The sequence below is a fragment of the Pan paniscus genome, chromosome 2, assembly GCF_029289425.2.
Source record: "Pan paniscus chromosome 2, NHGRI_mPanPan1-v2.0_pri, whole genome shotgun sequence".
NCBI classification, from domain to species: Eukaryota; Metazoa; Chordata; class Mammalia; order Primates; family Hominidae; genus Pan; species Pan paniscus.
In genome coordinates, this window is record NC_085926.1 from 187,734,100 (window position 1) to 187,748,761 (window position 14,662).

Below are 14,662 nucleotides of genomic sequence, written 5' to 3' on the forward strand. Positions count from 1 at the left end.
TACTAATATTACTTGTGGCATGTTAGCACTTTTGTGTTCTGCCAAGTGCTTTTGGGTCCATTCTCAAAGCCGCCATGGCTAAGCTGGTAGTACATTGGCGATGGCCCATATGGGAAGTGGAAGTGGTAGATCTTCAGGGGACTTTCAAAATGCTTTGAATTTAACTCTTTCTTCCCCTTTATTCTAATTCCTAGTGGGCAAGTCCTGGGCCGACGCTGCTTTGAGGCCCGGATCTGTGCTTGCCCAGGAAGAGACAGGAAGGCGGATGAAGATAGCATCAGAAAGCAGCAAGTTTCGGACAGTACAAAGAACGGTGATGGTACGAAGCGCCGTAAGTAGATGTAGTGGCCAAATGGGGTAGGGTTGAATCTTCTCCAGATGTTGGAGAATGGGGTGATATTGGAGAAGCTGCGTGATAAGACCTGTGACCTTCAGCAGCAAGTGGGACGTCAGCCCTCAGAGCCAGTGAGAATAGGTATAGCATTGAAGTGGACTCCAGGCATGTACCACAGCTTTACAAAAACAAGTAGTCATTGTGACAATTTCTTAGTCCAGGGATTCTCAAAGTGTGACTTCCACACCAGTAGCATAAACATCATCTATTCACAGACACACACCAGCAAGATACGGGCTTTCCTGCAACATTACTTAAGCCAAAGGCTATTTCCCAGCATATACTGAATTTCTTTTATTTATTCTTCCCCACCATCCTTCCACCTCCTTATTGCTAGGATCACAATCAATGTAAAAACAATTGTCCCCAGTTAAATGGACGCTTAGGACTAGAGCCGCTAATCTTACATGTGTTGCTGGTACTACTGTCTGTTTAATATGTACATTAAATCTGATTAATATTAATATTTAATTATTAAGTAATTTAATATGCATTAGTGCTTTAGAAGTGTTCCCAGGATGAAACTTGCATTTTTCCTCCACCAGCGTTTCGTCAGAACACACATGGTATCCAGATGACATCCATCAAGAAACGAAGATCCCCAGATGATGAACTGTTATACTTACCAGTAGGTCTTCCTTGGGTGTTCATGGTTGCTTCATTTTAACCTTCTTTGAATGGGCTTTTACAGTATGATCATCATCTCGTTATCTGTGACAATGGGAAAGGAGGTGTCTTAGTCAGTTGAAGCTGCTACAACAAACTACCATAGACTAGATGGCTTATAAACAACAGAAGTTTATTTTCTAGAGTCTGGAAGTCTGAGATCAAGGTGCCCCTATGGTCGGGTTCTGGTGAGAGTTCTCTTCTGAGTTGCAAACTGCCATTTTCTCCTTGTATTCTCATATAGTGGAGAGGGCTAGAGAGCTCTCTAGGGTGTTTTTTTTTTTTTTTTAATAAGGGCAAAATCCCATTTATGAAGGCTCCACTCTCATGACCTAAATTACTTCCCAAAGGACTCACCTTCTAATGTAATCACAATGGGGTTAAAATTTCCATCTGTGAACTTTGGAAGGACACAAACCTTCAGTCCATAATGGGGAAGAGGGGAGACGGTTGAGAGCTGGTGATACAAAGGAGAGAAAATATGTGTTTTTTTAAAATTAGAATATTATTCTTTCTCTCCACAGTTTTGGACTGTATTACTAGCATGAGCTTCTCTACTTACCTACCCACCCAACTAAAGCTAAACTCCTAACAGAATTTTTCTTACCCTAATATTTAAAATTAATTTGTCCTTCATTATTTGAGAATGATAAGATTATCCTAGGCAGCATGGCCATAGAAATTTAGGCCGAAAATATTGTCAGAAAAAGTTCACAAAATTGATAATGCAGCAATGATAGCCTTGACTTTGATGTCTTTTAGGCAGCACTATAAAGAAAGCCAAGCAAGGCAGAAGCCTGAATTACAGTCAGCCCTCCCTATCTGCCTGTTCCATATCTGCAGATTCAACCAATCACAGATCAAAAATAGTTGGAAAAAAACAATAAAAAAATACACCAATCAAAATAATACAAATATAACAACAATATAGTATAACAACTAATTGCATGGCATTTACATTATATTAGATATTATAAGTAATCTAGAGGTAATTTTAAACTATACAGAGGATATGCATAGGTTACATGCAAATACTACACCATTTTATGTAAGGGACTTGAGCAACCTAGGATTTTAGTATCCACGGGGGCCAGATGGGGGTGGGTAGTCCTGGAATCAATGCTCTGCTAATATCAAAAGACAACTGTGTATGTAAATGGCCAGAAGTCTTAGCCCAATTATTATGTAAGAACCTCATTAATTCCTACAAGGGACATTACTTCTCTTGCAATCACTAATGAGATCACTTTATTAGATTATGGTTGCAGTTAGTTAGTTGAATTTTTATTGCATTAGGTCTTTGCCATGTAGGGTGGCAATGACGTTTTGGTGGCTGGCATAGCCCTTGATGCCATCTAAAGTGATGACATGAGACACAGCCAAGCAGGGCCAGGAGATTTGACCGTGAACTACTACCCTGGGATTGAACTAACGGAAGTCAACGGGTTTAGGTGTGCTGCACTTTCTTCCTCATCTTCTTTGGGTCCTGACTCTCAGGGGGAATAAATTGCCAGTAGACCAATCAGACGGTGAGTTAGCTGAGATTCCCAGTGTCTTGTTTCTCAAGGTATATATGGAAACTGACTTGTGATGTTAAAGTAAAACATTACCCTGATACACTAAATATTCCAAAAGTCTTAATATGTTTTCAGCTGATAAAACAGGAACTGCTTGAAAAATTATTTTTAAATTTCAGTTTGTACTAAGAAGGAGGTATCCTTCTTAGTGTCATGTCTCAAGTTGAGAGAAGACTTAGCCTAAATAATTTATGGGTGAGGAAAAACTCCATTAATTTAATATATATTTTGTTGGTGTTTGGTGAGTGGCAAATATGCTAGACCTTGAGCATTTAGAGTTCAGTAGGATACAATTCTTACTTTCAACTACCTTGCCTTCTATTGAGGACACAAACAGTTATAATGCAATAAATAAATGTAATGTAATAAAATAAATATTCCTAGATCAAGGCCTAGTGCTGTGTGAGTACACAAGAAGCTCCAAAGATGCAAAAACTATAAGAGTAAGATCAAGAAAAGCTTCTCAGAGAAGGGGTCCCACAGCTGGGATGAGTAAGAGTTAATTCAACAAAAGGTGGAGAACATTTTTCATTTCTGAATTCTGACTAATTCTGCCTTTCCTACTGGGTGCAGCAACTGGGGTAAGGCAGTTAAAGTGCCTAGGGTGCAAAATTTAAATAGTCACTCACACCCAAGGCAATGCACTTGTGCTGAGTGCCTCTCTTGCCTCACTCTAGTCTTGGCCCTGCTCATCCGTTTTTTTGGGTTTTGTTTGTTTTGAAACAGGATCTCACTTTGTTGCCCAGGTTGGAGTGTAGTGGCAGGATCATGGTTCACTGCAGCCTCAGACTCCCAGACTCCAGCAATCCTCCCACCTCACCTCCCCAGGTAGCTGGGACCACAGGTGTGGGCCACCACGCCCACTAATTTTTGCACATTTTGTAGAGAAGGAGTTTTTTTCCCAGGGTGGTCTTGAACTACTGAGCTCAAGCAATCTGTTCCCTCCCAAATTGCCGGGATTATAGGTGTGAGCCACCATGTCTGGCCCCTGCTCATAACTGTGAAAGCCTTTAAGAGCCTTTATTTAAAGATTTTAAGGGACTCTCTTAAAGAGAGAAACATATTTTATCCCACATGAAAACTTTTATCCTATCAGACATAGTTACAATCTATTCTTATGTTTTGTAGTAGTTTAGTTTTATGAAGGTGTTGCAAAAATGGTATTGGTGGATATGAATCATCTCATCGCTCCTAAGAGAAATATAGGATTGGGTTTCTATGCACCTCTGGTCACATACATTTCATCAACAGAATAATATATCACTTCATTTGATGTGTGTTTCTGTTAAGAGACATTTTATTTAATATATACCGTTGACTCATTAACATCAGACTCATGGCCAATTAGCCTTATAACTCATGCCTGAATAAAGTTTCTCTAACACACATATTTTCTCCATAAGGCATGGAACGACCTTCTCGCACTTAGGGACACTAGATAGCACTTCCGCACTGCCCTTGAGGGTCTTTTAAATAACAAAATCACCAATGAAAAGCACAAAAATGTAAAACATGTGGCGCTAAATAGACCATGAAAAGAACGTGGGTTTACGGTATAAGAGCTACAAGATGACAGAGCATCTCCTTGTTTGAACCAGCTGGGAAGGCGCACAGGTGACTCAAATTTTTCATCACTCTGCCCGGGTCTGAGTGACCACAAAAGGGCCAAGAGTATTGATTTTCATGTTACAAATAAATGTTAGCAAATAAACAAATTGCAATTATGGAATCCTCAAACAATGAGGATTGACCACACTTATAACAGTTCTACAGCTTTTCATGTTTCCTTCTTTCCTTCTGCTCACCTCCATAGGTGAGGGGCCGTGAGACTTATGAAATGCTGTTGAAGATCAAAGAGTCCCTGGAACTCATGCAGTACCTTCCTCAGCACACAATTGAAACGTACAGGCAACAGCAACAGCAGCAGCACCAGCACTTACTTCAGAAACAGTGAGTGTATCAACGTGTCATTTTAGGAGGCATGAGTGAGGGTGACTTTATTTGGATCAGCAATAGGGTGATTGATGAGCAATGTGGAACATAATGGGAGATAGCAGATTGTCATAGATTCAGATGACCTGGTGTGGCAACCCTCTTTCAGTTGCAACCTCTTTTACGTGTCTTATTATAACCTTCCCTTCAGAATTCCACTTATGTTCTGAAATTAAATACAAACCATTTCTGGTGAATTACAAAGAAACTCACACTAACAGTTCTCTTCTCTATATGCCTGATCCATACACACTAACAGTAAGCACACACTCTATTTGGTAGTAATGTGTATATTTGAAAACATGAAATCTTTTCTCATCCCAATGGATTGTCTTATAAATCTCCTGGGATGCACACTATCCACTTTTGCGAATAACACTGTAGACCAGGGATAGCAAATAGGCTTTACTATAATATAAAGTGACTTGTTTGAATGCTGTAGTGAGAAGAATTCTGAGACCTAGTGCATGATAATTGGGGAAATATCTGGGTGCAGAAGGATAAGGTAGCATCATGTTGCCGTATTTTAGCATCTCTGCTCTAGATTGTCTTCCAGCAGTACATTTTTTGCATAAATCAAGCCAGATTTTTCAAGTATATTACCATATACATATAACCTATTTATATATTAAGCTTTGCCTTGAATCTTGGATCTTTCCTAAAGTTATTTTATGACTGACTAGAATAGAATAGCTCTTATGAAAGGATGAGAGGTTGACCAATCAGGACCTTGTTTATATTTACCTTTCTGTGGTTAAAAATAATCACTTGTTAGTTTAATTAAAATATGATATGTGTCCTGGAAGTATTGTCAGAGACTCTGTAGATAAGTGTAAAATATATACATTATGAGTCCACTTGAGTAATGTAGACTTTCAACTTCATACTTTAGGCAAAAAAGAAGTCAAAAACTATCTTCCAGAGGCAAAGATTATATTTTACAATAGAAATGCAAATGAACAATAAAAATGGTTATTTTCTATGTTATTAGCTGTTGTAGGGAGTCAGCTATGGAAAATGTAATAAAGAGGGCTTATTATTATTATTATTATTATTATTATTATTATTATTATTGAGTCTCGCTCTGTCACCCAGGTTGGAGTGCAGTGGCACTTTCTTGGCTGACTGCAACCTCTGCCTAGCGGGTTCAAGTGATTCTCCTGCCTCAGCCTCCCGAGTAGCTGGGATTAGAGGCACCTGCCACCATGCCTGGCAGATTTTTTGTATTTTTTAGTAGAGATGGGGTTTCACCATGTTAGCCAGGCTGGTCGCGAACTCCGGAACTCAGGTGATCCACCCACCTCGGCTTCCCAGAGTGCTGGGATTACAGGTGTGGGCCACCATGCCGGCCTTGTTATTATGTTTTAATCAATATGAATGTATCTCTGATAGTGAAGAAACACTTTCTGAGCACCTGTTATCTACAGAGTGGAGTAGACGGCAGGGAGAAAAGCGGCACATTCTCTGTTCAAAGGACTCTAAGCTATTTGAGCATCCAAGATCCTTTTTGGCCAGAAGGGATCTCACCATTTACTTTTAGCATAAAAGTTTTGCAAATTTTAGTGGTATGGTTTTATTTGTAAGCCTGAGCAGAAAATTTAATCACACAGTGTATTCTGAAGGAGAATTAGAACTCAGAGTTGCAGACACAATTTCCATTGCTAATCATATGGATGTTTGGGGATATCAGATGGAAATATATACTAACATATTTAAGTGGAAAATGATTTAGTTCTTATAAAACCATACAACCAGGATCAAAGAAACAGAGACCTGTAACATCATTTATAGACCCAGGAGGGATATCTACCTTTCCTAAGATCTGTGTGTCATGGTATTAAGAAACACCCTCAAATTTCCTCCTGTTCACTCTGAAAGTTTGACTATACCAAAATGACCTCCAAAACACCACTAAGTAATATATCATGCTGAACTAGTTGCTCTTCAGTACTCTTTCCTGTCTTTTTTTTTTTTTTTTTCAGTTAATAAGAAAAGGTCTCATATGTAGTACAGGAATTGGCAAGCTGCTTTTTGTAAAGTCCTGGTAGTAAATATTTAGATTTTCTGGGTCTATATTGTCTTTTGCAACTACTCAGCTCTGTGGTTGTAGCACAAAAACAGCCGAAGATAATGCATAAAGAGAGTGGCTGTTCCATAAATGGAACTTTATGGACCCTAAAATTTGAATTTCATATAATTTTCACATGCCGTGAAATATTATTCTCCTTTTGATTGTCCCTCCCCCTATTAAAAACTGTAGGCCGGGCGCAGTGGCTCACGCCTGTAATCCCAGCACTTTGGTAGGCCAAGGTGGGTGGATCACGAGGTCAGGAGCTCGAGACAAGCCTGGTCAATATGATGAAACCCCGTCGCTACTAAAAATACAAAAATTAGCTGGGCATGGTGGCACGCACCTGTAGTCCCAGCTACTTGGGAGGCTGAGGCAGAAGAATCGCTTGAACCTGGGAGGCAGAGGTTGCAATGAGCCAAGATTGTGCCACTGCACTCCAGCCTGGGCAACAGAGAGAGACTTCATCTCAAAAAGAAAAAGAAAAAAAAATACATATATATATATATATAAACTATTCTTAGCTTGCTGTAGTTTGATAGTCTGTCTTATAGATAAATGAGTGGATCTCCTTTCATTGCTTCTTGAGGCTCCAATTTTGTTTGATAGGTGTACTTGGAAGTTAATATGTATATTCCAAGCTAGAAAGTTATTAAAAGATTTTAGGAAATCCTAAAGTGGTTTTTCAGGTGGCATTTCAGTATCTAATAAAAACAACACCAGCCTTGAACAGATATCTTTTTTGTCTGAGAAAGTGAGGCATGCCCATCCAGATATAAAATGCAGTTAATGACACAACCTCATTGTCAGATGAGGCTGGAATAGTTGACTTGATTCACGTCACATATTCTTATTGAAGATGTGCTATGTGAAAGCATTAAGGATAGAGGTGAGAAAGATGTAGCTCCTGCCTTCCCATGGTCTACAATTTAATGGTGAATTTCTAACCTTAACACTCTGAGTTTGAAGAAAGCTCTGGAAATTTATTCTCAGCATTGTGCAAGTTAATAGGACAATTTTAAACAGTTTCCATGGATCATATGAGAAAAAGAATAGTTTCATGTCATTGTTTTAGAAACTTGACAAGCCAGGAGGATTGACATCATTCAGTTCAGGGACATATGCTGAATGTATTTGTTTTTATGGCATACATGAAAATACATAACCCTCTTTTTCTATACGATGAGTATCTAGTGCTTATTGTCTGACCGGCTCACATTGCTCTAAAGGGAATTTTTTGTTCATATTTCATAAAATAATCTGTGTCCCCAGAGAAGAAAACACATGTTAATATTGTGTTATTTTTAAAAGCACACAAGATTTTAGGGACATATTTACACTTTTTTGCATGTGTGGCCACAGATAGATAGTAAAGAACTAGTAGCTTCGTAGTTCCCTGGTGTGTTCATTTAAATGTATTATATGCATGCTTTTGAGTTGGTATCTCACAGCTGTGATAACTTGTGCATGGAAATCTAACAGACTGCAAAATTAAATCCTTGCAAAATATAGACATTTGGTCTAATTATGTCTTTGTAACATTATATATACATGGGTCTCCAGTGATTGATACGCATCTATATAAATCCTTCAGTTGAATTCTTCAGCTGAGTTTTTTTAGCTCTTATTTTCATGCAAATCTCCAAGAAAGAGCATGAATGACTAAACAAAGAAAAACGAAAATCTAATTTCCTGGCAATCATTTGAAAAGAATAAATCAGCTTGGAAAATACCTATAATAGCCTGTGATTTTCTTTCCAAAAATGTAGTACCAATTTTATGCTGGTAAGGAATCAATTTTGTATTTTTCTTTATAGTAGAGGGAAAATTAGTGGGAAGAGAACGTACTTTCTGTAAGGTGGCACTACAATATTTTTACTTTAATTACTTCTATTAGGTTCCCACTATGTGTTTTCTTCTGCCTGCTTTTCATTTGTGCATGGTTTTTCTTTTTAAAAAAATTTCTTCGCGTTTACCTTCATGATCATAGGCTTTATCGAAGATAGACTTTACAGAGCTGCTGTGAATCAAATTGTTATAGATACAAGTAGGCTTTATATTACGAAGAAATGTGATTTTAGTTGATTTGCTTACATTGGAATAAATATAGAGAGTTATGTTTCTAGATGCCAGAATCTAATAGAAAGACAAATCGGACCCTATCTTTAGACTTCTTGCCATCCTATTATCAAGGGGCATCAACGCTTAAGACAGCTTTGCAGAAGCCTCTTGAGACCTATTTAGCAACGTTTTGACTTCTGTACTTCAGATCAGTACTATTTCTTTTTTCATTTGTTAATTGTTTTCCCTTATTCTTGGCTTCCAACATAAAAGCGAGGCTGACATCGCTTTGTTACAGTCTCGCTTAGGCTAGCTCTTCCTTTCCTCTAGAAATTTATTTTTGAGCTTCTACAGGATGAATTTTATTTAAATGATAAAACAGATCTGTGACATCCTGATGAGCCCTTAGTGTTTCCTTCTCTTTTATGATTACTTGACAATTGTGGCTCATTAGTAACACAAGTCAGAGATTATTAGAACAAAGCAGGATCTCCAAGTCCATGGTTCCAGCCCCTCACACCATAGCCAGATAAACTGAGGCTCTGTGAATTTATAGCCAGTTTATAATAAAGCTAAGACTAGAATCAGATTTAGAACATAGAGCTCTTTGTAATGTTGTGTTCTGCTACATTGGCAGTTAAGTAAGTAGTTAATTATAAAACTTAAACATCCATTTCCATTTTTCTGTCTCTTTTTTGTAGGATTGTTTTAGAGATGGGGTCTAGCTATTTTGCCCAGGCTGGACTTGGACTTCTGGGCTCAAGCGATCCCCTGCCTCAGCCTCCCGAGTAGCTGTGGACCGCAGGCACACCCCACTGTGCCTGGCACGTTTTTCTGACTCTGTTGTTAGTTACTTGGTATTTATTCTTGTAGGTTCAGTTTAAAGTCCTGTATCTTTAAACTTGTTTGGCGATGGTTATCATCAAGAATATTGATATTTTTTTCTCAGATTCATGTATCTGAGAGAGAAGCAGGCAGTATTTTCAGGATTATCAATGTAGAAAAGAGAAAGGTACACGGTCTCCAAACTGATAGAAAATGTCAACACCGTATTTCTAGGTTAGACAGAGAAATCCTCCACGTTTCCAGAATATCTGAAATTGCCAGCTTTATAGGTTAAAAACAGATGAATATTGATAATTTCATATGATTCACCCTTATAGTTATTATGGAACTACACAAGCTTTTACAGTTTCCTTTTTTTTTTTTTTTTTTTTTGAGACAGAGTCTTGCTCTGTCACCCAGGCTAGAGTGCAGTGGCATGATCTCGGCTCACTGCAACATTTGCCTCCTGGGTTCGAACAATTCTCCTGCCTCGGCCTCCTGCGTAGCTGGGATTACAGGTGCCTGCCACCATGCCCAGCTAATTTTTGTATTTCATATATATATATATATATATATTTTTTTTTTTTTTTAGTAGAGACGGGGTTTCACCATGTTGGCCAGGCTGGTCTCAAACCCCTGACGTTGTGATCCCCCCGACCTTGGCCTCACACAGTGCTGGGATTACAGGTGTGAACCACTGCGCCTAGCCTACAGTTTACTTTTGAATTTCATAGTTACGAAGTTTTCAGGGCAGAGATTTATTATCTCTGAATTGGTAATGAAGAAAAACCATAGAGACGGGGTTTCACCATGTTGGCCAGGCTGGTCTCAAACCCCTGACCTTGTGATCCCCCCGACCTTGGCTTCCCACAGTGCTGGGATTACAGGTGTGAGCCACCGCGCCCAGCCTACAGTTTACTTTTGAATTTCATAGTTATGAAGTTTTTAGGGCAGAGATTTATTATCTCTGAATTGGTAATGAAGAAAAAACTCAATGATTAATTAAACTCAGATAGATTAAATTACTTTTGTAACTTCTCTCACCTCATTGCGGAATCAGGCTCAGTCCTAGGTCTTAGAGGTCTTTAGTTAGCTGTACATTGCTTCCCCATCCATTTTTATTCGGGCATATTCTGTTAAGATGATATCAATTCTTGCTGGTGACATGGTTTACTGAATCCTAGCATTAAGCAAATAAAAATGACTTTGTTCCTTTGAAAGGCATAGCCAAATGTGATTCAAGAAGCCAATCTGGGAAACAATTTCCAAACAGTTCATGAGATTGCCCAACTTTCAGCAAAATAAAAGGGTTTATTTCTGGCATCCTCGTGGCGTAAATAATTTCTTAATTATGCAAAAAATTGCTTTCTCGGGTTTGATATATGCATTTATAGGCCGAGTTTTTTACTCAAAGGATTAAGGTATTTATCCATCTCAATCTGGGAATATCCAAAATACTCATTAAACAGTTCTTTGTAAATGCCTGATGCCACAGGCCCCATTCTGATATCATATTTCTCTATACCTCACACTTAGGCTAGACAAGAACTGTAATGAGGGATAATAATTGACCAGATGACATTTTACAAAAGATTCAAGTTTATTCTTCTTTCTTCATTCCTTTTTTTTAATTGAGTCCAGTAAACCATATGCTAAGCACTGTGTTAAATACCTTCATCTACCTTGATCTACCTTATCTCAGTGGTCCTCGACTGAATTGCCTTGTGTAACTTATTAAAAATATGTTTTCCTGGATGCCAGCTTGTGTTGGAAGGGAGCCAGGAAAATGCATTTTTATAAGTTTCACAAGTGATTCTGATGTTTATTTCTGGTTAACTACTATAGCCTTATCCCATTTCTTCCTCATAAAAATCTTGAGAAGTCTCAGTAATTGTAAAAGAAGATAAATTGGAAGAACAAAAATAGCTTTTCAGGCACTCTATTCTGTCTATACTATGATCATGAAGGTATAAGGAGTGTGTTTCTGAATTCAATTGATTTGAATAGATGAAGTCCTAAGCCTTCATTTTTTCTTTTCTCTGGTTCCTCTCTGCAGTCTCCTTTCAGCCTGCTTCAGGAATGAGCTTGTGGAGCCCCGGAGAGAAACTCCAAAACAATCTGACGTCTTCTTTAGACATTCCAAGCCCCCAAACCGATCAGTGTACCCATAGAGCCTATCTCTATATTTTAAGTGTGTGTGTTGTATTTCCATGTGTATATGTGAGTGTGTGTGTGTGTGTATGTGTGTGCGTGTGTATCTAGCCCTCATAAACAGGACTTGAAGACACTTTGGCTCAGAGACCCAACTGCTCAAAGGCACAAAGCCACTAGTGAGAGAATCTTTTGAAGGGACTCAAAACTTTACAAGAAAGGATGTTTTCTGCAGATTTTGTATCCTTAGACCGGCCATTGGTGGGTGAGGAACCACTGTGTTTGTCTGTGAGCTTTCTGTTGTTTCCTGGGAGGGAGGGGTCAGGTGGGGAAAGGGGCATTAAGATGTTTATTGGAACCCTTTTCTGTCTCCTTCTGTTGTTTTTCTAAAATTCACAGGGAAGCTTTTGAGCAGGTCTCAAACTTAAGATGTCTTTTTAAGAAAAGGAGAAAAAAGTTGTTATTGTCTGTGCATAAGTAAGTTGTAGGTGACTGAGAGACTCAGTCAGACCCTTTTAATGCTGGTCATGTAATAATATTGCAAGTAGTAAGAAACGAAGGTGTCAAGTGTACTGCTGGGCAGCGAGGTGATCATTACCAAAAGTAATCAACTTTGTGGGTGGAGAGTTCTTTGTGAGAACTTGCATTATTTGTGTCCTCCCCTCATGTGTAGGTAGAACATTTCTTAATGCTGTGTACCTGCCTCTGCCACTGTATGTTGGCATCTGTTATGCTAAAGTTTTTCTTGTACATGAAACCCTGGAAGACCTACTACGAACCAACTGTTGTTTGGCCCCCATAGCAGGTGAACTCATTTTGTGCTTTTAATAGAAAGACAAATCCACCCCAGTAATATTGCCCTTACGTAGTTGTTTACCATTATCCAAAGCTCAAAATAGAAATTGAAACCCTCTCACAAAATCTGTGATTAATTTGCTTAATTAGAGCTTCTATCCCTCAAGCCTACCTACCATAAAACCAGCCATATTACTGATACTGTTCAGTGCATTTAGCCAGGAGACTTACGTTTTGAGTAGGTGAGATCCAAGCAGACGTGTTAAAATCAGCACTCCTGGACTGGAAATTAAAGATTGAAAGGGTAGACTACTTTTCTTTTTTTTACTCAAAAGTTTAGAGAATCTCTGTTTCTTTCCATTTTAAAAACATATTTTAAGATAATAGCATAAAGACTTTAAAAATGTTCCTCCCCTCCATCTTCCCACACCCAGTCACCAGCACTGTATTTTCTGTCACCAAGACAATGATTTCTTGTTATTGAGGCTGTTGCTTTTGTGGATGTGTGATTTTAATTTTCAATAAACTTTTGCATCTTGGTTTATCTTGCAGTTTTTTTGTTTCTGTCTCTCTCACTTTTTTTCCCACTAAATACTAGAATATTCTCATGTAAGTGCTTGAAGTAGCATGTGTAGGTCTAAGGAACAAGAATAATAATAGAATCATCACTTTGTTCCTATGTACATTTCTTCTGTCAGTATTTGGTATTTTTATTTAAGATACTCTGTGTCAAGGTCATCAATCGTAACAAGGAACTAAAATGCCTAAACTAACTTAAAAAAATACTTTAGCTCTATGAGTTTTAAAGTTTGTCCTAGGAAGCCAGGCACCTTAGAATCATTTATTGACATTCCTGACAAACCTCTAGTTGTATGTTAATTCGCCAAATTTACTAAAATGAATTTCAATCAAATCCAAATGTTTTAAATAACATGGCTTCTGTGGCATAGACATTAGCAAATATTTGGCCAGAAATCAACAGTGGAACCTATTGTCCAATTTTTTTTTTTACTTATAATATGTTTTGAGCCCTGAATAATTGCTTTTAAAAGCTTCATAAGAAGTTCTAACCAAAAAAAAAAAAAAATTAGTATTTTAGATAAATATTTCAGAAAAAAATATCTTTATATTTGAGATAAAAGTATATTAGTAAAACCAGATGCTCCTGTTATATTTGCAAAGTGTTTTTCAATTGGTCTAATAACTTTGATTCACAAAGCCCTTAAAGGATTGGTGAGTATGTTTCGTTTTTTGATATTTGCTTTTCTTTCAGAAGGGTTTTTCTTTTCTTTCAGCCTTTTTAAAGTAAGTTTTTAATGTGTTTATAGTGACTTGTATATAAATGCACATATTTGAAATGATGGAAAATATTAGAAAATTACAGTTTTCCCATCTAGAGAATAAATGCTGCACTGTCTTTAGTAGCCGGATAACCCAGCTAAAGAGAAAGGTCACAGGTAGGCAGTACTGGGTAAAATTGAGAGAAGATATAATTCTTTTTCTGATGGTCCATGTTTTCCCTTTTTTTTTTTTTTTTCCTCACCTTTCTCATAACAAGGATGCTCTGCTCCGCCCTCAGTATCCCTTTCTGCTCCCAAATTCTTTACTGCAGAAATGGTTTGTTGAAATAGATTTAGCCTAAGCTATCACCAAATCCTACTAGAGGGTTGCTTTTTAATGAGCAATGGAAGATTTTAGCCAAAAGAAGGAATCTAGTGGAATTCTAGACATCTAGGAGGTAGATAGTGTAACTTGTGTCTGCGCAGGAATTTTGATATTCTACCACATAGATAGTCACTAGGGTTGGAACCAGAAAACCTGATTTTAAGTCCTATATGTCCTAAAACCACTTCTCGCTTTTCAATTTTGAATTTTATTCTTCGGAAACTGTGCAGAAGCTTATATTGTTAAAGTTAAGAACTGGGACTTGGCTCCACCAGGATTTTTCTTCAAAACTGGAAATACGTGAAATATGATTTTCTACATCTCTGTTACACTGAATTCTTAGAAAAATCTAGTGAGGCTCTAGAGAAAACAACCTGAGGTATACACCTTACGATTTTTTTCTGCAGACAGCTGGATTCTTACTTTTTTGGGTTTTGGATAGGAGAGGAGAGTGTAGGCAAGAAAACC

At 37.9% G+C, this 14,662-nt stretch overlaps 1 protein-coding gene across 5 annotated transcripts in view; it reads left to right on the forward strand.

Annotated features, from left to right (window-relative positions):
* Window positions 1–14,662, forward strand: part of TP63 (tumor protein p63) — a 300,635-nt gene that overhangs the window by 271,768 nt on the left and 14,205 nt on the right. For 2 of the 5 annotated variants that reach the window (XM_055110786.2, XM_055110785.1), the window contains 3 exons: window positions 195–319; window positions 940–1,022; window positions 4,451–4,587. In XM_055110786.2, the coding sequence (XP_054966761.1) occupies window positions 195–319; window positions 940–1,022; window positions 4,451–4,587 (345 nt within the window). Of the gene's footprint in view, window positions 1–194; window positions 332–939; window positions 1,023–4,450; window positions 4,588–11,639; window positions 12,016–14,662 lie in introns of those variants that run through there. The other 3 variants (XM_055110784.1, XM_055110783.2, XM_055110787.2) reach the window with 2 other exon arrangements.